Source organism: Malus domestica, chromosome 15 (genome assembly GCF_042453785.1).
Source record: "Malus domestica chromosome 15, GDT2T_hap1".
In the NCBI taxonomy this organism is placed as follows: Eukaryota; Viridiplantae; Streptophyta; class Magnoliopsida; order Rosales; family Rosaceae; genus Malus; species Malus domestica.
This window is the reverse complement of record NC_091675.1, coordinates 20,623,991-20,646,927: the sequence shown is the minus strand read 5'-3', so window position 1 is coordinate 20,646,927 and position 22,937 is coordinate 20,623,991. Positions and strand designations below refer to the sequence as shown.

At 39.3% G+C, this 22,937-nt stretch overlaps 1 protein-coding gene, 1 long non-coding RNA gene, 1 other non-coding gene and 1 pseudogene across 4 annotated transcripts; 2 read left to right on the top strand and 2 right to left on the bottom strand.

The window, feature by feature from the left end:
* Nucleotides 1-1,404: 1,404 nt before the first annotated feature.
* LOC103409268 (receptor-like protein 34) lies at nt 1,405-3,083 on the top strand. The gene has a single exon (XM_070813797.1). It carries the CDS (start codon nt 1,715-1,717, stop codon nt 3,002-3,004), a length of 1,290 nt encoding a protein of 429 aa, XP_070669898.1. The 5' UTR covers nt 1,405-1,714; the 3' UTR covers nt 3,005-3,083.
* A 7,701-nt stretch (nt 3,084-10,784) lies between these two features.
* Nucleotides 10,785-16,442, top strand: LOC139191759 (uncharacterized; annotated as a pseudogene).
* LOC114822369 (small nucleolar RNA R71) lies at nt 11,583-11,687 on the bottom strand. The gene has a single exon (XR_003770445.2). It is a non-coding gene; the product is annotated as a small nucleolar RNA R71 (small nucleolar RNA).
* Nucleotides 16,443-16,840: 398 nt separating the features above from the next.
* LOC139192204 (uncharacterized) lies at nt 16,841-18,333 on the bottom strand. Of its 2 annotated transcripts, none has more exons than XR_011576154.1 (6): nt 18,101-18,333; nt 17,880-18,008; nt 17,685-17,759; nt 17,498-17,592; nt 17,296-17,394; nt 16,841-17,173 (listed from the first exon to the last, which is right to left on the bottom strand). It is a non-coding gene; the product is annotated as an uncharacterized lncRNA (long non-coding RNA). The 2 variants fall into 2 exon arrangements; XR_011576153.1 differs by having other exon boundaries at nt 17,685-17,762; nt 18,101-18,330.
* Between the last annotated feature and the right edge of the window lie 4,604 nt (nt 18,334-22,937).

Sequence of the window (22,937 nt, the reverse complement as noted above, 5' to 3'; positions counted from 1 at the left end):
TTATCTTTCCCATTTTGGCCATGTTATTATTTCTCTTTTTTTCGACAATTGTCGTCCATCATATTTGAACTAGTGATCTCTCCCAACGAAAAGGAGATCGGGTTATAGTTATTTGTTTTTAGTCTAACAGTCGACATTTACTGTGTGTGATTATACGAACCACACCGATATACGACTGCTTCGACATGAACCCAGTTAGTTGATGTATATCTCAATTCATGGTATGATTTCTAAACAATGTTCCTGAGTGGTGGTTGGAAGTTGGAAGATACCAAACGCGAATCTGCATAACGGAAATGGGTTGGCCTTTGGGAAAAGTTTGCTGTGTTTTCAAGTTTGTTAGCTCATCTAATAAGCACTTATGATAAAAGTGCTTAAACAACGACTCGATTTGACGTTAGTGATGGGTTACTCTAATCAGTAATCGCCCACCACGTCAGAGGCTCTCTGTAACAACTGAACCAAATGGCCACCCGCCCTCCTTTGTTTTTATCTTTGTCTTTTTTTGTGATTGCAATCAAGAACTGGCTTTTGCTTTTGTAAAGAAGCCATTTTGTAGTGGCTTATACAGAAATAAAGGAAAAGGATCCTATTCGATTGAGAGCTAGGAGGGCATCAACCAAAGCATATTGGCATATAGAGGGTATTGTCTCATACTATAATTTATCTCAACACAGCTGCTTATTATCTCAAATACACAATTTCGCCTCCTTGTTAACTGTAAATTACAATTTGACATGTACACAATAATGTCTCTTTACAACCACATGAGACTATCTTTAATATATAAAGTATTACATGGAGGAACGATTCATTGCACAGAAGAAGCTAAGTATTTTTCTGTAAATAAAACATTATAGTAATAGTATCAATTGTAGACATGGTGGATGACTATGGAGAAATTTTTCAAACTGCCCGGTATCTAAACGAGTATTTCGCATATCATAATATAAGTAGAGGGACGTGAAAAAATAAATCATCTTCTGTATTTGTACTATGACATATGAATTGTAGAGTAGCGCTTGAATATCTAACAAAAATCTGTCATGAGTATGGGCTGTTGATGTATAAGTTGGTGCTAAAAAACTCAAGAACCCTTGCTTTATCTTTTACTTCAACTTTATGAATCCATGGCTTCTCAAGAAAGCAACTTATATAGAAAGGGTTTACCGTTGCACATCGTTTTGATCTAAACATATAATGCTACGTGAAAAAAAAATTATATATAATATTGTATTATTGAATTGGATAACGTTAAACTCATTCCATGATCGTCATTCTCATGCATAAATACCAAAGACAGCTCAACAGTCAACACTAGCAAGTAGCAGTAGCTGCTTCAGCCCTACCAACACATGTCACAATATACTTCGACAGTCAACACTCTAATCCAAGCACCAATCTCTCTCGTTCTCTCTACTCTCAACTCTCTCTCTCTCTCTCTCTCTCTCTCTCTCTCTCTCTGACAACTGACCCGTGAGGCCACTCCCATATAAACATCTCTGAACTCTGTATGATTCCCAATACGAAAAGCCAGCCGCTTTCCTCACCATTAGTACTTTTCTCCCTTCCCCACATCAAAATTCCCACTTCTGCTTCCAAACCAACGGTCCAGATCAACCTCTCTTCCTCCCCCTGTTTCTGCAACTCCACCCCTATACTTTTACTCACACTCCCCCACTCCCACTGATCAAATTTCAACAAAAACCACCAAATGGGTGTTCAAATACACAATTTGTCTCTGTCCTCCCTGATTATTTTGATAATTTCAGCTGCAAGTCTGCAACTTTTAGCAGAATCCAAGACTTTCTGGGCCGACATTGAAGCTCTCAAGGAGTTCAAGAACTCACTCAACCCCGACTCAGTGACTCCCGGCTCGTGCGTCAACTCCTGGGACTTCACCCTCGACCCCTGCGACAACCTCTTCAGCGACCGGTTCACCTGTGGCTTCCGCTGCGACCTGCTCGACAACTCCTCGTCCGCCAGCCGGCTCACCGAGCTCACCCTTGACCAGGCCGGTTACTCCGGCTCGCTCTCCTCCCTATCCTGGAACTTCCCGTATTTACAAACGCTCGACCTCTCCGATAACTTTTTCTCCGGATCGATCCCAGACTCGCTCTCCAACTTAACACGGCTAAGTCGACTCGGTCTCTCCGGCAATTCGTTCTCCGGCTCTATTCCCGACTCAATTGGATTGCTTTCGAACCTCGAGGAGCTTTTCCTCGACAACAACCGCCTCGACGGCGCAATCCCACAGAGCTTGCACGGCCTGGCGCAGTTGAAGCGGCTTGAGCTTCAGGGGAACCTGCTCGGCGGCGAGTTTCCCGAATTGGGTTCTCTCCAGAACCTCTACTACTTGGACGTCAGCAACAACGCCATATCCGGTGGCGTCCCAATAAATTTTCCGCCATCTCTGCTCCAAATCTCCATGCGAAACAACAGCTTAGAAGGAAGCATCCCGGAAAACATCAAACAGTTGGGCTTTTTGCAAGTGCTCGACCTGAGTCACAACCAACTCGGCGGCGCCGTCCCTGCCCACCTCTTCAACCACCTGTCGCTACAGCAGCTCACTCTTTCCTTCAACCAATTCACGTCCGTACAATCCCCAGTTTCTCTTTCTCCGAGCACCCATAGCGAGCTCATTGCCCTAGACCTAAGCAACAACGACCTCAGGGGGATGCTGCCGCCGTTTATGGCGGCGATGCCGAAGCTCTCGGCTTTGACGCTGGAGAACAATAAGTTTACGGGTATGATTCCGACCCAGTACGCATTCAAAGTGGCGGTGCCCGGGTCCGGAGTCTCGGCGTTCGAGAGGCTCCTGCTGAGTGGGAACTACTTGTTCGGACCCATACCGGGTCCGCTGCTGCGGTTAAAACCCGGTTCGGCGAATGTGGGTTTGGGGGATAACTGCCTGTACAGGTGTCCGAGAGTTTTTTTCTTTTGTCAAGGTGGCGATCAGAAATCGTTTCATGAGTGTAGAAGCTTTGGCCCGATGATCCCATGAATAAGAACTTAAATTAACGTTATTATTATTGTAAGATTATGACATAATATTGGATTAATTTCATTTTCCACTCTTCTAATTTAGTCTCAGTAATAGTTTAGTCTCTATTATTTTAGAAAGTTGACACTTTAAGCCATCTCCAACCGAAAGTTGGTCAGAGGGTTCGCTTTGGGTGCGTTTGGTACGTGGGACGGGACGGGACGGAACGGGACGAGGAGTTCCGTCCCGCGTTTGGTGCGCCAAAAATGGGTGGAACAGGCTGTTCCACGGGACAGATTTTGGGTGTTTTTGCGTCCCACCTCCCCCTAGAACGGGTTTGTTCCACGTCTGTGGAACACAATGTTTTACCATTTTAAGACAAATATACCCCATGTCTTTTTCAAAAATTACACCTTCGTTCCGTCCCGTCCCTTCCCGTTCCGTCCCGTCTACATACCAAACGCACCCTTTAGCCCTATAACCCTTCAAGAAATTAATATTTTAGGGTGCGTTTGGTACGTGGGATGGGATGGAACAAGGTGGGACGGACGCGTTCCGTCCCACGTTTGGTGCGCTAAAACTATGTGAAACGCGTGTCCCACGGAACGAAAATGGGTTAGATTTTGGTTCCCCCCCCCCGGGAACGGGTTTTTCCATCCCGTGGGACACAAAATTATATTTTTTTGGACAACAATACCCCTCTTATTTTTCAATAATTACATTGTCTACCTCCCTTTCTCTCTCGTAACCTCCCTCTCTTCTACCCTTATCTCTCCCGTAGCCTTCCTCTTCCTCCACCACAAACCCAGTAACCCAACTGCTAACCCAATCTCAGCAAACCCATCCGACGACGACGACGTCACCATAGCAAACCCTCTTCTTCTCCGGCGTCGTCTGGCGTCATGAACATGACCCACATCTCGTCATCTCCCTCCGTGTAAGCGAGGTGGATCTGATCCGGAACACGACTCGATTCGAACTAAGCTCGTCATCTGAGGTGGCGAGCAGGTGGGCGGTGCCGGGGAGGGGGTTGTGGTCCTGGTCTAGGTGGTTGGAGTCGACCTTGGACTCGTTCCAGCGAAAAATCCAGAAGGAGTAGTTGAATCGAAGATTGACCAGAGGGAGGGAAATGGAGCCCGACCCAGATTTCCATGTGGGGGCGGAGGAGAAAAACTGCGAGTAGATGCCGAGCCAGTCGAGTAGGGAGGGCGAGTCGATGCCGGACCATTGGATTAGGACGGAGTCGCCCGATTTGGAAAGGGAGGTTGGGGAGAGAGAGAGTGAAACAATTTGGTGGGTTGGAGGGAAGAAGGTGTACAAACAAGGATAAGTTAGTCATTTAACACAAAATCCGAACCGTTCCGTCCTATGCATACCAAACATAACACGAACCTTCATTTCGTTCCGTTTCGTCCGTCCCGTCCCGTCTGCGTACCAAACGGTACCTTAATGAACAGTACATGGTCATATTTGCTTCCATCTTCAACTAAGGGCCAAAAGGTTATAAGATCAAATATAATTTATTATTTAAAAACTACAACTTAAATTCAAATCCAAAATCTAAGTGACGTCAGCTAGCCGTTGGATATGAATTTTTTTTTTGCTATAAATAGGGTGGATATTGGGCTATAATTCACTCAACTTTGAATTCATTCTCTTTTAATTCAAGTTTGCAATGAATTCCAACTTTGGATCCTCTTCGGATTCCAACTGGGGGTTCTCATCCAATTCCAAAAAATGAGCGCAAATGAGACAAGAATATGAAGAGTCTGATAAAGAAGTTCATGTAAGGCGCAACAAACAAAACAGAGCAGCAGCATGTCAGCCAACTGAGGAACAACCTCAATGGGGTGGCTATGTTGCTGGTCGCTCTTACAAACCACAAAACAGAGTGATAACGCATGCCAATCTGATGAACAACTACTTAAACCCCAACTCGGTGTATACGTAAGAGGATTTCAAACGTCGTTTCCGGATGAGGCGTCATATCTTCAAGCGTTTGCTTCGTGATGTCTAGCAGGTCAATCCATACTTTCGACAAAAGCGGGAGAGAGCAGGCCGCCCTGGTTTCTCACCTCATCAGAAGGTTACCGTTGCACTCTGAATGATGGCCTATGGCTCCCCAACTGATTCGATGAATGAAACCCATGGTATGTCTTAGTTTACATGCCTTGATACTCTTGAATAATTATGTGACACAATTGTTCAGGTTTACAAAGACGAGTACCTCCACGAGCCAAACAAGAAAATCTGAATCGGCTCATTCACAAAGCTAAAGACTGTGGGTTTTGGACATGATAGGGTCATTAAACTGCATGCATTGGGATTGGAATAACTGTCCCACCAGATGGCAAGGAGGCTTCTGCAGAAGGTCGAGAAAGCCAACTGTTGTGTTAGAGGTGATTGCCTCTTATGACATATAGATATGACATGCTTTCTTTGGAGTCCCTGGATTCCAAAATGGCATTACAGTTCTTGGGCGTTCACCCCTCTTCAATCGCCTGACGGAAGGTAAAGCACCTCAACTTGAATACTACATCAACGGCCGTTAATACAATATGGGGTATTACTTGGCAGATGACATCTACCCAAAGTAGGCGACACTTGTCCAAGCAATTCCAAACCCTAGGAATGACGCGGAAAAGTTGTTTACCTTACACCAAGAGGCATACTGGAAAGATATTGAGAGAGCTTTCGGTATTCTACAAGCATAGTGGAAGATCATCAGCGAACCAGCAAAAGGGTGGAGTCAAGAAAATTTGGACTCCATCATGATGTCTTGCATCATATTACACAATATGATAGTGGAGGATAAGCGAGATGGGTATATTGATGGAGAGTCCGATGATGACCAAAAAGATCCAAATAGGTCAAGAATGGCTCATATAAAAATATATGATGGGCCTAATTTGCCTTTCAATCCAAGAACTGGTAGTATCTCTATAAATAAGTACATAAGGCGCTATAGAATGATACGTTCTCGTGCCACAAACAAGTACCTACAACAGAATCTTGTTGCACATCTTTAGGCCAAAAATAGCATGGAGTACGCGTTTAAGTTTTTTTTTTTTTTTTTTTTTTTTTTGAAAACTGGAACTAGTATTCCAGGGCAAAAGCCAACAAAGTACACACAAGAGGGTCCAATTACAAGATTAATACAAAGCAAAAGTGGACCCTAACCAAAGCCCAAAGAGAACCAAGTATAAGCACAAATGGGCCAACAGAGTAAAACAGAAAATAGCCCAAAAGAGCAAAAGAAACCCTAGTCTTCTGCTTCCACCACCTCTGCGTCCACCGCCTCTGCTACAGTACACCAACACGAGAAGCCAACCCGCACGCCTTTGACCGACAAACTCCTCTCAAATCACAACAATCTGCAGCAAGCAACTATTTAATCGCAACTACAAAGGAAGAAACAAACCCCAAAGGGGAAGAAGCCCGTGGCAAAACCCGAGCAACGCTGCCAACAAGGGCAGCAGACAGTGGGACAATGGTGTGTGGTGAACACCTGAGCCAGTGTGAAAACTGGAACTCTACACACTCTTCCGAGAAGCTGCAACACAGCGCGGTAAACCTTGATTGCAAATCAAAATTGAGAGGATCAAAAAAGACGAATACCTTGGGAGTGTAAGGGACAATCCAAAGAGGGGTGAAAAGCAGAGGGAGAAAGCAAAATCAGGGAGGAAAAGATGAGACAAATGACAGTATGAGAAGACTACCACTGCCCTCAGCCATAGCTAGGGATGGCGACTCGGGATTTTGACAAAATTAGAGACAATCATACAACCGATGAGAAAGAACTCTCAGAAAGAGAGGAAATCTCTCACGAGAGAGAGAGAGATAGAAGAGATAATTCACGGTTGGTTTATTTCTTAAGTGGTCCAGCGTTTAAGTTTTATGCTGTATAATTTTTATGTTGGTTAATGTTATTTAATGTTGTTTCATGTTACTTAATTTAATTTAATGTTGTATAATGGCTTAGGAAGTTATAGGAAAAAAAATAGAATTTTAAAAATATATGAAACAAATTTTGTAAAATAGAAGTTATAGGAAAAAAATAGAATTTAAAAAAAAATATGAAACAAATTTTGTAAAATAGAAGTTATAGGAAAAAAAATATAATTTAGAAAAAATATAAAACAAATTTTGTAAAATAGAAGTTTTACGAAGTTATAGAAAAAAATAGAAGTTATAGGAAAAAAATTGTGTAAAAAAACTTAAAACTGTAAAAAAAACAAAAAAAAATATTAGAAAATTCAGCTAGCCGTTGCATTTGAAATTTGGCCTAGAATTCATGTCGGATATAACCAACAGGAATATATTTATATTAAATATATTCTTGTCGGTTATATCCGACAAGAATGCTAGAATTTCTGGCCCAGCCCGGGGCTGGCTGGCTGGCTGGATTAGGCCAGCCGGTTGGCCCTTTGGCCCTTTCAGATTCCGCGAGGCCCACAAGCCCTCTGACTTAGCCCTTTGTTGGAAACGATTTTCGGGTTGTTTTCAAGCTATTTTCGGGCCTCTAGCCCTCTGAACCCTTCGATTGGAGATAGTCTTACTACCTAAGATTACGAATCCTTGGTCTATTAGTCGGGTTAACTTTGACGCAACACTTCCTTGGCTCATTGGTTTGTTTACTTGGAGTCACATTGATAAAGTGAGATTCTTTATGGATTCTATATTATCTCACAGTTTAACGTTAATTTTTGTGTTCATATTATAAAATTTTATTCAAAAAACATGAAAGGCAGATAATTCATGGATAGTCTTATTTTTGAAAGGGTCCATTGTAGCATCTCTCTTCTTTTTTTTTAATGAAAAAAATTCAATCTTCTTAACATAGATAGAGAGTTGAAGATTAAAGTTAAAGAATTATTCTTACTTATTGCATGTTATGTAAAATGAGTAGCCGGTAAATTGATTGTTCGAGTAATAGAAAGGCGGATAGTGTAATAATTTGTAACTTCAAATTAATAAAGTTTAATTTTTCAGAAAAACAAGACCTAAACTATAAAGAGTGCAAATATGATAAATTATTACTATTTCCTTTATTTTTTTAACAATAATTGGTTACTCTAAGTATAAACTCTTACTCAAAACTTTTAGTGTTTGAATCATAGATTTTTGTGTTTATAATCAAAATCGTTCATACTACAAATCACACTGTAAAAACTGTAAAGATCATCTCTGCAATATATGAATTAATACTAAGGTCATTTAGTCAATATATTATAGCATACATGGATGGTTTGTAATGCTTTTACTAATTGTGTTCATTTGTTTTTATATAGTTCGATGACTAAATGACTTTAATTTTAATTGATTTTTTAAAGAGACGGTTTTTGCAGAGTGATTTATAATATGAATGGTTCTAATTATAAACAAAAAATTATATAGATTGATAACGAATACTTTTGAGTATAAGTTCTTACTCATCTTTTAAGTAGCCAATCATTTTTTTTTTTAGTGTAGTTCTTCTTTCATAGTTTTATTTCTATTTTTAGTTTCGGAAAGTGGGGAAATTGAGGAAATATTTGGTTATATAATGGTAATAATAATGAGATGGGAAGTCCTTGTCTGGTGGTAGATGACGTTGGTAATCTAATCAGTTGCCTCTCTGACAAAGGGACGTTAACACTCACGTGATTTCATTTGTTTACGAGTAAATTGTAGCAATGGTCCCTGAACTTTACTTAAATTGAAGCAATGGTCCCTCAACTAAAAATTCATTACCATTGATCCCTCAACTTATCAAAATGTGTAGCTATAGTCCTTTTCATTAATTTCTTCAAAATTTTGTCAAAATATGTTATGTTGGAATAACCATTTATTTAATTAGGGTCCCTCAACTCATCAAAGTGTGTAATTATGGTCATTTTCATCAACTACGTAAAAAAATTTGTCAAAACGAGTTATGTTTGAAGGACCATAGCTACAATTGAAATAAAGTTAAAGGAACATTTCTCCAGTTGAATTAAAATTGAGGGACCAAAGGTAATGAATTTTTAGTTGAGGGACCATAGCTGCACGTTTTAATGAGTTGAAGGACCAATGGTAATGGATTTTTAGTTGAATGACCATTGCTCCAATTTGAGTAAAGTTCAGGGACCATAGCTATAATTTACTCTTTGTTTATTATCCACTTTGGAGAGGCCCACTCTCAATCAATTATATCACTTCTCTATACTACTGTTCCTACGTACCATTCACTATAACAAATTTTAACGAAACACTTCCGTTACTGTATATTTTTTAATGAAAATGACATTTTTACTTTAAAAAGTTACTTCTGATACTATTCATTTACAACAAATTTTTGTCTTTTTTATTAAAACTCAAAATTTTCAAGCCCTTTTCATTAATTTTCCTTTCATTATATCCCTTTCCACCCCACCCCACACACACATATATATTTTCCTTTCAAGGGCGCAATACAATGAAATTATTGATGAGTAGATTTTATATTATATATTTTACCCTAATCTTAGTATATTTTGGTTAATATTTTGGAAGAATTTTGATACTTTGAATTGTATTTTCAATATAGGACTTTCGACTTCCTCTGGAGCAAAACAGGACCAAATGGACGAATTTTGGAGTAATTCCAGTTGGAGGACGTTCGTGAGTCACTTAGCTTGATCGTATCAAAATTTGGGATTTTTCCACCAAGCGGTGATTTTCTGACGATGAAATAAAGAAGCAGTGCGCAGTGCTGGAAAGTGACGTTTTTGGGCTTAAATGACGTTTTTGGAGCCCAAGATGACCTCGGATGGGTTCGTGGCCTTCTGGAAAAGTGTTCAGAATATTCCAAACATCAAATCCAGCTATATTGGGCCAGTTTTGGAGCAGCTTTTGGGCCAAAACGTGGCTGTTCAGATTTTAGACGAATTTTTATCATTTAATTTAGGGTTATGTTTTCTAGGGTTTTGGGTGGTGGCTTGGAAAATATATTGTTTAGCCGTCTACAATTTTAGAGTACGCTTTATTTTATGCAAGATTGGAGACAGAGAGAAGGGTTAGGATTTTGAAGATTTTCTACTTGAAGGTGCTTTCAATCCTTTTCTTGGATATATTTTCTATGATTTCAATTATGAATATGCGGAACTAATTTCTTTTGCTAGGGCGAAGCCTTGAGCCTTAGCATGAATATGTGATTTTTATTTAATTGCTTATGAGTGATTGCATGCATATTTTGAATTGTTAATTACCGGGATAAAAACTATCTAATTGTCTTAATGCCTGATCACCATTTGGATCTTTAGAAAAGTAATTTGATGCAATTTTGGTCGGAAGGTTCCCTGAAATTGACGCTGGCTTCTTGTGATTAATAATTGTAATTTCTCTTAAGATGAATATCACGTCTTAAGGATTGCATGGTTTTTCAAAGGATTTTCATAAAGCATAATGAGTCTTTCATGTTTAGATTTGATCCGAACGTCCGGACGGGTTGCATGTTAGATATACGTTCTATGTTGGAGGTTCCAAGTAGAATATGAATTAGGAAAATCTAACCTTCAAAGTAGCATGTGTAGATCATAAGTAATTGGTAAAAATTCATAGGATTGCTAGGTGATGGTGGAACCCTAGTGCTTTCTTAATTTGATTTTCTCAAAACTGTTTTCGTCTCTCTAATCCTAATATTGCAGTTCGTTTATTTTAATACATTAAATTCGTTTTTATTTTAATTAGGTTATAAAATCACTCACTTAAATTTCTACTTTACAATAATTAATTGAAATCTGATTTGTTTCGGTTTATTTAATAATCCTTGTGGAGAATGACCTTGCGAGATCCGTTTATACTACAATATCCTTGTAATTCTTGCAAGTAAAATAGGAGGTTTTTATCTCATTCACATGAGTTGTAAAAATCCTATCAAGAAAATGGCGCCGTTGCCGGGGATTATTTAAAATAATCCCTACGAATCAGATTTTCAATTAGTTATTGCTGTTTATACATATAATAAAAACAAAAAAATATTTAATTTTCGCATTCATTTAATTTTTACAGATTACAAGATTACAACAGTAGTGCAGATTGCGGAAATCTGTGTATGGTCAGCACCCGTTCAACAGTGCAGAAATTGATTCCAATTGATCCAGAGCTTGAGCAGAATTTAAGGAGGCGCAGAGAGAAAAATTTGCAGCGGGTTCGTCCACAGGAGACATTTCTGGAAACCGTATCTACTGGGGACCTGCACAACAAAGACAAAATGGCGTTTGTAATTCCAGAGGCAGGTCTGCCCCTGGGTGATTCACTGACTGCCCATACCACAAATATACCCAGTTGCATCACATATCCGGCAGTGGAGGAAGGGACTGCATTTGAAATAAAACAGCACATGTTGAATATTCTACCTACGTTTCATGGGTTGTCATCTGATGATCCTAACATGCACATTGCAGAATTTTTAATGGGGTGCAAAAACATTTTGGTGAGGGGATTTTCAGCCGAATCTATTAAGTTGCGGTTATTTCCATACACTCTAAAAGATCAGGCAAGGAGATGGCTCCTCACACTCCCATCTGGAAGCATTACAACTTGGGCCCAACTCAGTGAAAAATTTCTAAACAAGTATTATCCAGCTTCTAAGACGCTTGACATGAGAACTCAGATTTTATCTTTTGCCCAAAAACCAAACGAAGAGTTTCATGAGGCGTGGGAGCGGTTTAAAGAGTTGATTAGAAAATGTCCGCATTCGGGTATTAACACTACTGATCAAATGCACATATTTTTCAGAGGGTTGAATATGACTACAAAAACTCTTGTCAACGCTTCATGCGGAGGTACGTACAAAGACAAAAATGCACAAGAGGCTTGTTTGTTATTTGAAAAAATGGCAGAAGATACTCAGCAGTGGGCAGTGGAGCAGCCACAATCTAGGTCAGCTTTCGAGATGTCTACTGGTTCTCCCTATGTTACAGCACAAATTGAAAAAATGGAGAAAAGGCTTGACGCGAAATTTGACATGTTATTACAGAGAATGCCAGGTTCTCAAGGTGCTGTACAGCAGCCTTTACAAGCTGCCTGCAGCATTTGCAACATGATAACTCACGATTTTATGAGCTGCCCACATAAAGAGGTTTCACCAGATTTTACAGCAGAACAGGTTAATGCATTTAACAATTTCCAGCGTCCCCGATACGACCCATATTCTAATTTCTACAACCCAGGTTGGAGAGATCATCCTAATCTAAGGTGGGATAAGGAACAGCACACTAGACCTCAATTTCAACAGCAGGTACAGCAACCTGCTGCACCTAAGGCTGCCTGGGAGGTTGCGATTGAAAAATTGGCAAATACTACCACTCAAGAAATTCAAAATCTGCAGGCATCAGTGAAAAACATGGAAAAACAAATGGGGCAGATTGCTCTGCAGGTTTCTGGAAGGGCTCCAGGTACATTTCCCAGTCAAACCGAACCAAATCCTAGGGGAGGTGCAGATTGCAAGGCAGTTAGAATTCTACGTTCCGGAAAAAGTTTTGATAACAGGGATGAAAATTGCATTCAAAATTCGCGGGTGATTTCCCAGCCTAAAACAGATTCGGGGATTGTTGAAAAATCTGCCAATTCAAAAGATTCTGAACAGACAGTGAACAGTTCCGAAAATAGTGCAGTTATTGTTGAGGATCGTGTTTATGAGCCACCTATGCCTTATCCCGAACGGTTGAAGCCTAAAGTTAAAGATCAACAATTGACAGATTTTATGAAGACTTTGTCTAAGGTTCAGATAAATCTGCCGTTAATTGATGCCATAAAAAACATTCCGTCTTATGCCAAGTTTTTGAAGGATGTTTGCACAAAGAAAAAGAAGCTTGTGGATTTTGAGAAAGTGATTCTTACAGAACAGTGCAGCGCTGTTCTGCTTCACAAATTGCCCCCAAAGAAACAAGATCCAGGGAGTTTTACAATTTCATGCACAATTGGAAATTCTCATTTTAAACGTGCTTTAATTGATTTAGGTGCTAGTATTAATTTAATGCCTTTTTCTATTTTTCAGAGACTAGGACAAGGAGAAATCAAGCCTACATCAGTTATTCTACAACTAGCGGACCGTTCAGTTGCTTATCCAAGGGGTATTATTGAAGACCTAATTATTAAAGTGGATAATCTCTATCTTCCTGCAGATTTTGTGATTTTGGATATGGATGAAGATATGCAAACACCGATTATATTGGGACGTCCCTTCATGGCTACAGCTAGAACGTTAATTGATGTAGAGGCTGGGACACTTACACTTAGAGTGCAAGATCAATCTGTTGTGTTCAGTTTATTTGAAGCTACCAAAAGGCCAGGTGATGTGCATGACTGTATGCGTGTTAATGTGCTTGACAGCTTATTACATGCTGAAATTATGCCACGTTTGACATCGGATCCATTGTTAAATGTGTTGCATGGGTTTGAGAATAAAAATACAGAAGATGAAGAGGTTTTTGAGTATGTTTTAGCTTTGGAAAGCGTTCCTTTTCAACCTCCACGTTGGAGGCACGTTTTTGAGAGTTTGGGGGAACCCAAAAAGCTCTTGCAGCCTTCTAAGGTACAGCCACCTAAACTGGAGTTAAAGGTGCTTCCAGAACACTTGAAATATGCTTACTTGGGTGCACATTCTTCGCTGCCAGTTATTATAGCTGCTGATTTATCATCAACAGAGGAAGATAAATTGTTGCGCATTTTAAGGAGTCATCAAGATGCAATTGGCTGGACTATAGCTGACATTAAAGGGATCAGCCCTACAATTTGTATGCACAAAATTTTGTTGGAGGATGGAGTAAAACCTGTCATTGACGCTCAACGTCGATTGAATCCGATTATGAAAGAAGTGGTTCGTAATGAAGTTATGAAGCTTTTGGATGCTGGGATGATCTATCCTATCTCAGATAGTAAGTGGATTAGTCCAACACAAGTGGTGCCAAAGCGCTCTGGTATTACAGTTGTGAAAAATGATAATAATGAACTTGTGCCTACTCGGTTGACCACAGGCTGGCGTATGTGTGTTGATTATAGAAAGATCAATGCTGGTACTAGAAAAGATCATTTTCCATTGCCATTTATTGATCAAATGTTGGAAAGGTTGGCTGGTCGTGCTTTCTACTGTTTCTTGGATGGCTATTCAGGGTATAACCAGATTCCAGTTGCCCCTGAGGATCAAGAAAAGACAACCTTTACTTGTCCTTTTGGGACCTTCGCATACAGAAGAATGCCTTTTGGGTTGTGCAATGCGCCTGCCACGTTTCAGCGTTGCATGATGAGCATATTTACCGGGTTAGTTGAACATGTAGTTGAGGTATTTATGGATGATTTTTCTGTTTTTGGGGATTCTTTTGACCAGTGTTTGCAGAATTTATCTTTAGTTCTGGACAGATGCATTAAGACCAACCTGGTTTTAAACTGGGAAAAGTGTCATTTCATGGTTAGGCAGGGAATTGTCTTGGGCCACTTGATTTCTAACAGGGGTATTGAAGTTGATAAGGCTAAAATTGATGCAATTGAAAAGTTGCCACCCCCGACAACTGTTAAGAGTGTTCGATCTTTTCTTGGCCATGCCGGGTTTTATAGACGGTTCATCAAGGATTTCTCCAAGATTAGCCGCCCATTGTGTAATTTATTGGCTAAAGACGCTCCTTTCGTTTTTGATGAGGCTTGTGTGGAGGCCTTCAAGAAGTTAAAGACACTCCTCACTACAGCACCCATTGTTGCAGCTCCTAATTGGAGCTTACCTTTTGAACTGATGTGTGACGCATCAGATTATGCAGTGGGGGCAGTTCTTGGACAGCGCGCAGATAACCTTCCCCAAGTTATTTATTATGCTAGTCGAACCCTCAATGATGCACAACTAAACTATGCTACCACAGAGAAAGAATTGTTGGCTATTGTTTTTGCATTGGAAAAATTTCGTTCGTATTTAGTTGGGGCTAAAGTGATTATTTATACAGATCATGCAGCTTTGAAATATTTGTTGTCTAAGAAAGATGCTAAGCCTCGATTGATACGTTGGATTCTTTTATTGCAAGAGTTTGACGTGGAAATCAGAGATAAAAAGGGTCGGGAAAATGTGGTGGCTGACCATTTGTCTAGATTAACTATTCCCACATCGTCAGAAGAGGATTCCCTTCCACTGAGGGAGAGTTTTCCAGATGAACAGCTATTTGCAGTCCAATTCCGTACACCATGGTTTGCTGATATTGTTAATTACTTGGTTAAAGGTGTAGTGCATCCAGATTTAACATTTCAGCAGAAAAAGAAGTTTTTATCTGATGTGAAGCATTATTTCTGGGATGAGCCATACCTATTTAAGTATTGCCCAGACTAGATTATTCGCAGGTGTATTCCAGAAGCTGAACAGGAAAGTGTTTTAAGGTTTGCTCATCATTTTGCTTGTGGAGGACATTTTGGGCAGAAAAGGACAGCAGAGAAAATTTTGCAGAGCGGGTTATTTTGGCCTACACTTTTTAAAGATGCATACAATTGGTGCAAGGCTTGTGATAGATGTCAAAGAGTCGGCAACCAGTCCAAAAGGAATGAGATGCCCCAGCAAAGTATTTTGATTGTTGAATTATTTGATGTTTGGGGTATTGATTTCATGGGACCATTTCCATCGTCCCATGGAAACCAATATATTTTAGTTGCTGTGGAGTATGTTTCAAAGTGGGTCGAGGCCATTGCAGCACCAACTAATCAGGGATCAGTAGTCCTGAGGTTCCTCCAAGGGGTTATATTTCCGCGTTTTGGAATTCCACGCGTTATTCTTAGTGATGGGGGGAAGCACTTTATTAATAAGTCATTTGCTAATTTGTTGGCAAAATATGGGATTAATCATCGTGTGGCTACACCTTATCATCCACAGACATCTGGTCAAGTGGAAGTTTCAAACAGAGAATTAAAACGCATTTTGGAAAAAACAGTTGGTTCTACACGAAAAGATTGGAGTTTAAAATTAAATGATGCGTTGTGGGCCTACAGAACAGCTTATAAAACTCCTATTGGGATGTCCCCATTTCGACTCGTTTATGGAAAAGCATGTCATCTACCTATGGAGCTTGAGCATAAGGCGTACTGGGCAATTAAAGAGTTAAATTTTTCATATGACTCAGCCGGAGAGCAACGTAAACTGCAGCTCAATGAGCTGCAGGAAATTCGTCGGGGTGCTTATGAAAGTTCTCACATCTACAAGGAAAGAACTAAGGCGTTTCATGATAGTCAAATTTTACGCAAAGAATTCCAGCCAGGGCAAAAGGTGTTGCTATTCAGTTCAAGGCTTAAGTTGTTTCCAGGGAAATTGAAATCTCGCTGGACTGGGCCGTATTTGGTTACTAAAATCTTTCCTCATGGGGCAGTTGAAATATCTAATGGGGCTCAAGGCAACACATTCAAGGTGAATGGTCACAGGCTGAAACCATACGTGGAGTCGCCATTTGATACGGGATACGAGTCTTTGACTCTGAAGGCACCAGTGATCTAACCACCAGACTTCCGCAACGTCTAGCTACAGACTTAAAATAAAGCGCTTATTTGGGAGGCAACCCAATTTTTCTAACTCTTTCCTAATTTTAATTTTTGTTTGATTTTCTCATTAATATATATATATATATATTTTAAAAAAAAAAAAAAAAAAAAAAAAAAAGCATACATAAATCAATAAAAATATAAAAAACGAAAAAAAAAAAATTCAAAAAAAAAAAAAAATTGAAGATTGCGTGTTGATTTTATTTACCCATTTTATTTTTATTTTTATTTTCAATTTTTAACGCATATTGGTTAATTGCAGGTTGCGAACGTGGAAAATAAAACGCGTCCTATGCTGGAATCCTGCACCCAGCAGCAAGTCTATCGTTCACATCAACCACATCTACACTATGCTGGAAATTGAAAGCAGTCAACATAAAAAGTCATTCACAGATGCAAGTTTGGGGGTGATTGTTGCAGATCCAGCACATAAACAGAATTTAGAGCAGTTAATTTCTGCAGCTCAGTTTTGCGATGCATGGAGGAAGCGCAATTAAATCACAGATCCATACACCACAGAACTGAGTACAGCTATTATTACCAGATCTACAACAATTCCACTTGCAAGGATACGAAATGTTACCTCCCAGATTCACCGATCTGGGCTCTTGGCAGCTTGTACCGTTTGTCTATTGAAGATGATCTTTGTCCACCCTTTTCTTTCCCTCGGATCTATCAGTGATCCGCCTATATCGCACAGAGCACACCAATATGAGACTATGTTGAGACACAGAAAAAAAAAAACATTTTTTTTGAAAACCACACAATATTGTGAAAGTCATAGTTTCTGCTGGGATGAGTGTTTCTACCTTCAAGGTTGCTAAGTCATGGCTGTTGCGATGTGTCCTGTCTTTTGTCTGATGGATATCCAGTTGAGCATTCTTTCTTTCGGATCTGTCATGGATCCGCTTGTTTTACAAACATACCACACCAGTTTAATTACAGGAAGGTATAATGACTCAACGGTCTCACGGAATGGAATCCATCATGAACGGAGTACAAGATCGTTACCTTACTTATTTGCAGAGGCCAAGACATTTGTCATTTATGCTGCCTTCAGGAACCACTGGACCGGAAGCTCAAGGTTGTTGTCTTTCAGTTGTGCGCTGGAGTTGAGGGAAAATTTTTCAGTCACAGTGGTGGTTATTTTTCAAGTATCAGATCATAGTCCATCAATAAAAAGGGTTACGGGTTTTACCTCAACATTTGCAGATCCGTGAGTTTGGAAGCTTTTCGACTTTGTCTCTTCTGTCTCTTTGTGCATCTCGGACACCTACTACAGAAAAAAATTTGTGTAAGCTTCTTCAGAGACTCATCACACAAATATAACTTGCCAAGTTTTTTTTTTCGCCAGCTAAGAGACATGGATCTTGAACTAGGTAAGAGTGATTACCGTGGCATGTGCAAAATGGTACTCAAATTTCTGATGTCTTGAGGCTTGGGAGACATGATTTTGTGGAGTTGAGACGGCGATTCAGGGTGTTTTTGTCTCGGATTCGAAATGTGGGGGGTCCTCCCACAGCTAAAACGACATGCATGTGTTAGATTTAGTTCTATTTCTCTAAAACAAATAAATCTGAGACATGAAAACAAAAGATTGGAGGATGATTTTACCTTTGGGTTTCAGTTGTTCTGATTTTCCACCACGGATGGGTACTCACGGAGGTGTGTTGTTGTTGGATTATGGATGGTTACGGATGGGGGCTGCAAAGAGAGAGCAGAGAAATGGGGTCTGAGACGCCATGAAGTAGAGAGAGCAGAGGAATGGGGTCCGAAAGCGATGTGAAAAAATGGGACGGAAGAAAAATGGGGTTTGAGGAAAATGGAAGGTTTGTATGGAGAGAAAGATGGGCACATGGGATTGATCTTAACCGTTTATTTGGAATCCTAAGGTGTGGTGACACGGGTGCGCGACACGTGTACAAATCTGGCATTTTTATTGTTTGTCCGAGACAGCTGTTGTGCAATGGGAAAATAAAGAGCCGTTTGGCTCTTGGTTTAATCAAACGCAGAGAGTAGGAGGGCGCGGTGCTCAAGGTCTGCCAAAAAAAAAAAAAAAAAAAAATTTTCAAATTGCACGCGGAACCCTTTCATTTCCCAGGAATCCAATGTTTGAGTATGGTGTTCGAGGCCTTGTCAGGCCATGATGGACCATGTGATACCCTGCTGGTTTCAAATTCAAGGCAGCCTGATGCTGCACGCCCCATTTTGGCGTGTTGGCAGGTTTTCATTGCATGGGTTTTGCGTGGCGTTTATTTGGCCACACTTATATCAACCACAACGTCACTTCCAAAGCCAGGTAGTCTTTTTCTTTTTCTTTGGTTCTTGTTACCACTTTTCCTTGTTATAATTATTTTTGTTCGTTTAAGTTTATTTTATTTTTGTCATTTTTTTTATTTTAGTTTCCACACCTTGAGGACAAAGTGTGACATAAGTTTGGGGGTGGGAAAGTAATTTGTTGTTTTTGTTTTGTTTTTTTTTATTGTGTCAGTTTAAAAATTTTCATTCTTGCTAAGTTAATATCCATAGATTATTTTAAACGTTAGAACAATTGGACATGGTAAAGATTAATCCCACATTAGAGTCTTTTCTATTTATCGTTGCTTAGACACTAATTCATGAATTATACTTTGAACTTTGCACATCACACCAACATGGTTTGTGGGGAGTGAGATTGAAACACTTGCTTTTAGTCTAAGTTTATTTTTAATTTTTGTTTTAAGTAAAGTTAGTTATTATTGTGAAAAAAGTAATAATTGTCTCACCCGAGGTTTTGCCTAGTAACCGGGCCAGTCCTGCCTAATCAGCAGTGATTCTCGCGTCAAACGGTAGAGTTTTGGCATGAGGCAGGGTGGTTAGTTGGTTTCGTAGCCTTTTCAGCTCGGGTTAATAAGTCCTTAGGGGTGTTCTACACCTAGTGCCCTAAAGCCCTAGTGGTTTGGGAGTCATTGACCTAAAGCTCGCTACATGGGTTGGATTGAAAGCTTAAGTGAACCGACATTGCACGACCACTACTGTTACTGAAAAAAAAAAAAAAAAAAAAAAATGTTATATACATGAGAAAAAAAAAAGAGAAGAAAAAAAAAATTGAAAAAGAAAAAAAAAGTTATATTTAAAGTTAGTATGGGTGAAATAAATAAAGACGAGAGGTAAGGGTTTTAGTCGAGTCTCCTTAACTATGTTGGTTCACTTTACACCAAAGGAAGTTTGTGAATTCTTTTCTAATTGATTCTAAATGGCTTAGACTTTGTGGTGGGATTGGTTGGAACTTCTGAAAAGATGTTCTAGTTTTTAAAATTTGCTATGGATTGCAACTTTGAAGGTGAAAATTTTTTGTCACTTAAATTTAGCTAGTTGTCTAGTTTGTTAAGTTTTTATTTTTGTTTGAGTTTTGTTTTGCTTGAGGACAAGGAAAAAGCTAAGTTTGGGGGTATTTGATGAGTAGATTTTATATTATATATTTTACCCTAATCTTAGTATATTTTGGTTAATATTTTGGAAGAATTTTGATACTTTGAATTGTATTTTCAATATAGGACTTTCGACTTCCTCTGGAGCAAAACAGGACCAAATGGACGAATTTTGGAGTAATTCCAGTTGGAGGACGTTCGTGAGTCACTTAGCTTGATCGTATCAAAATTTGGGATTTTTCCACCAAGCGGTGATTTTCTGACGATGAAATAAAGAAGCAGTGCGCAGTGCTGGAAAGTGACGTTTTTGGGCTTAAATGACGTTTTTGGAGCCCAAGATGACCTCGGATGGGTTCGTGGCCTTCTGGAAAAGTGTTCAGAATATTCCAAACATCAAATCCAGCTATATTGGGCCAGTTTTGGAGCAGCTTTTGGGCCAAAACGTGGCTGTTCAGATTTTAGACGAATTTTTATCATTTAATTTAGGGTTATGTTTTCTAGGGTTTTGGGTGGTGGCTTGGAAAATATATTGTTTAGCCGTCTACAATTTTAGAGTACGCTTTATTTTATGCAAGATTGGAGACAGAGAGAAGGGTTAGGATTTTGAAGATTTTCTACTTGAAGGTGCTTTCAATCCTTTTCTTGGATATATTTTCTATGATTTCAATTATGAATATGCGGAACTAATTTCTTTTGCTAGGGCGAAGCCTTGAGCCTTAGCATGAATATGTGATTTTTATTTAATTGCTTATGAGTGATTGCATGCATATTTTGAATTGTTAATTACCGGGATAAAAACTATCTAATTGTCTTAATGCCTGATCACCATTTGGATCTTTAGAAAAGTAATTTGATGCAATTTTGGTCGGAAGGTTTCCTGAAATTGACGCTGGCTTCTTGTGATTAATAATTGTAATTTCTCTTAAGATGAATATCACGTCTTAAGGATTGCATGGTTTTTCAAAGGATTTTCATAAAGCATAATGAGTCTTTCATGTTTAGATTTGATCCGAACGTCCGGACGGGTTGCATGTTAGATATACGTTCTATGTTGGAGGTTCCAAGTAGAATATGAATTAGGAAAATCTAACCTTCAAAGTAGCATGTGTAGATCATAAGTAATTGGTAAAAATTCATAGGATTGCTAGATGATGGTGGAACCCTAGTGCTTTCTTAATTTGATTTTCTCAAAACTGTTTTCGTCTCTCTAATCCTAATATTGCAGTTCGTTTATTTTAATACATTAAATTCGTTTTTATTTTAATTAGGTTATAAAATCACTCACTTAAATTTCTACTTTACAATAATTAATTGAAATCTGATTTGTTTCGGTTTATTTAATAATCCCTGTGGAGAATGACCTTGCGAGATCCGTTTATACTACAATATCCTTGTAATTCTTGCAAGTAAAATAGGAGGTTTTTATCTCATTCACATGAGTTGTAAAAATCCTATCAATTATGCACCATTAACTCTTCATTTTTCACTTTTCCTTTTATCAAAGCCTCCACAAGCATCATGATCATCCATACAACACGGTCCAAGCCACAATACTTATCATGAGCCAGACTATCATAGCTTAATAAGTAAGCTTAACAGATCAAGCACAACATTATTCGATCTTGTGTTTGTTTATACAGGTTTACGAGGCCGAGTTTTGAACATTTAGGTCAAAATAAATTCTCTCTTACAATTCATTCATAGTTTTTATAATATTATTCGATCAATAAATGTTAGTCAATCGTCACATGAAACTTATCCCTTCGATGTAGAGATAAATTTTGGCATAGGTGCCTAATTACATTAACTTTTATATAGGGTAAAATCAGAATAGAGATAATTTTCGTTCTTTTATGTGAGGCGTAGTACAAATAGTTCATCAAACAAACTGTACTTAAATTTCATCTTCAATGTATAAACTTTACCACTTATGATCAATACCAATCCAATCCTAGTCACTTCCCACTAATTATGAAGAACATTGCTTATTGAAGGAGACAAATAAGCATAGAGCTAAAACTGTGAGGATTTAAATAATTATACAATTCTTGTGCTGCAGCCGCTTGAAGAATACATTGTTCAATAAACTCAAACACTTGAGTCATGAGGCGTGAAGATTTTTGAGCTTTAACATTTCCATATTTCCATCAGAAATGAAAATCTCAGTTCACAACAAAACCCTAGTCCTCTTTCTCTCACAACTCCTCTCACTCCTTGTCTCCAAAGCATGCCATTCAGTAGACAAACAAGCACTTCTCCATTTCAAGCACAACATCATTTCGGACCCTTCTAAACTGCTCCATTCATGGTCACTCTCCTCCGACTGCTGCTCCGCTTGGGAAGGCGTCGCGTGTGACCCTTCTGGCAGAGTTGTCAACCTCTCACGCCCGGGGCTTGTTTCGGGCAGTGACTTCCTGTTTGACACGTATATGTCCGGGACCTTATCTTGGCAACTTACCGTTTCTTCAACTTCTTGACCTCAGTAATCTCAAGGACTTGAAGGGTCCAATACCACCAGAATTTGGGAGCTATCTCACCTCACTTATCTCTTCCTTGATTCAAACAATCTCTTTGGCTCGATACCAACGACATTTCGCTACCTTTTTAAATTGGAGAAGCTCTATATTGGTAACAATTACATATCTGGTATTGTCCCTTCATCTGTTTTTGGATCTTTGAGCTCCCTTTTGGAATTAGGCCTATCGAAAATAGGTTATCGGGGCCAATTCCAACTTCAATTGGGAAGTTGGTTTTGCTAACAAAGTTTGATCTACATGGAAACAATATCTCCGGAAGTATTCCCGTCTCCATTGGCTAGCTTAAGAGCTTGATATATCTTGATCTATCCGGAAATCGGATAAGTGGAAGACTACCTCAGTCCATTGTTGCAGTTTCGCAATTAGGCCTGCTGTATCTCAGTCATAATCAGCTCAATGGAAGCATTCCGTGTTCGATTTCTGGGCTTAATTCTCTGCTGTTTTGTCAGTTATCCCAAAACAAGCTCGCAGGTGCTTTGCCAGCATCACCAGGCCAGCTCCCAA

Excerpts from the sequence above, each read along its gene's own strand:
- LOC103409268 (XM_070813797.1), top strand. The coding sequence starts at position 1,715 with ATGGGTGTTCAAATACACAATTTGTCTCTGTCCTCCCTGATTATTTTG.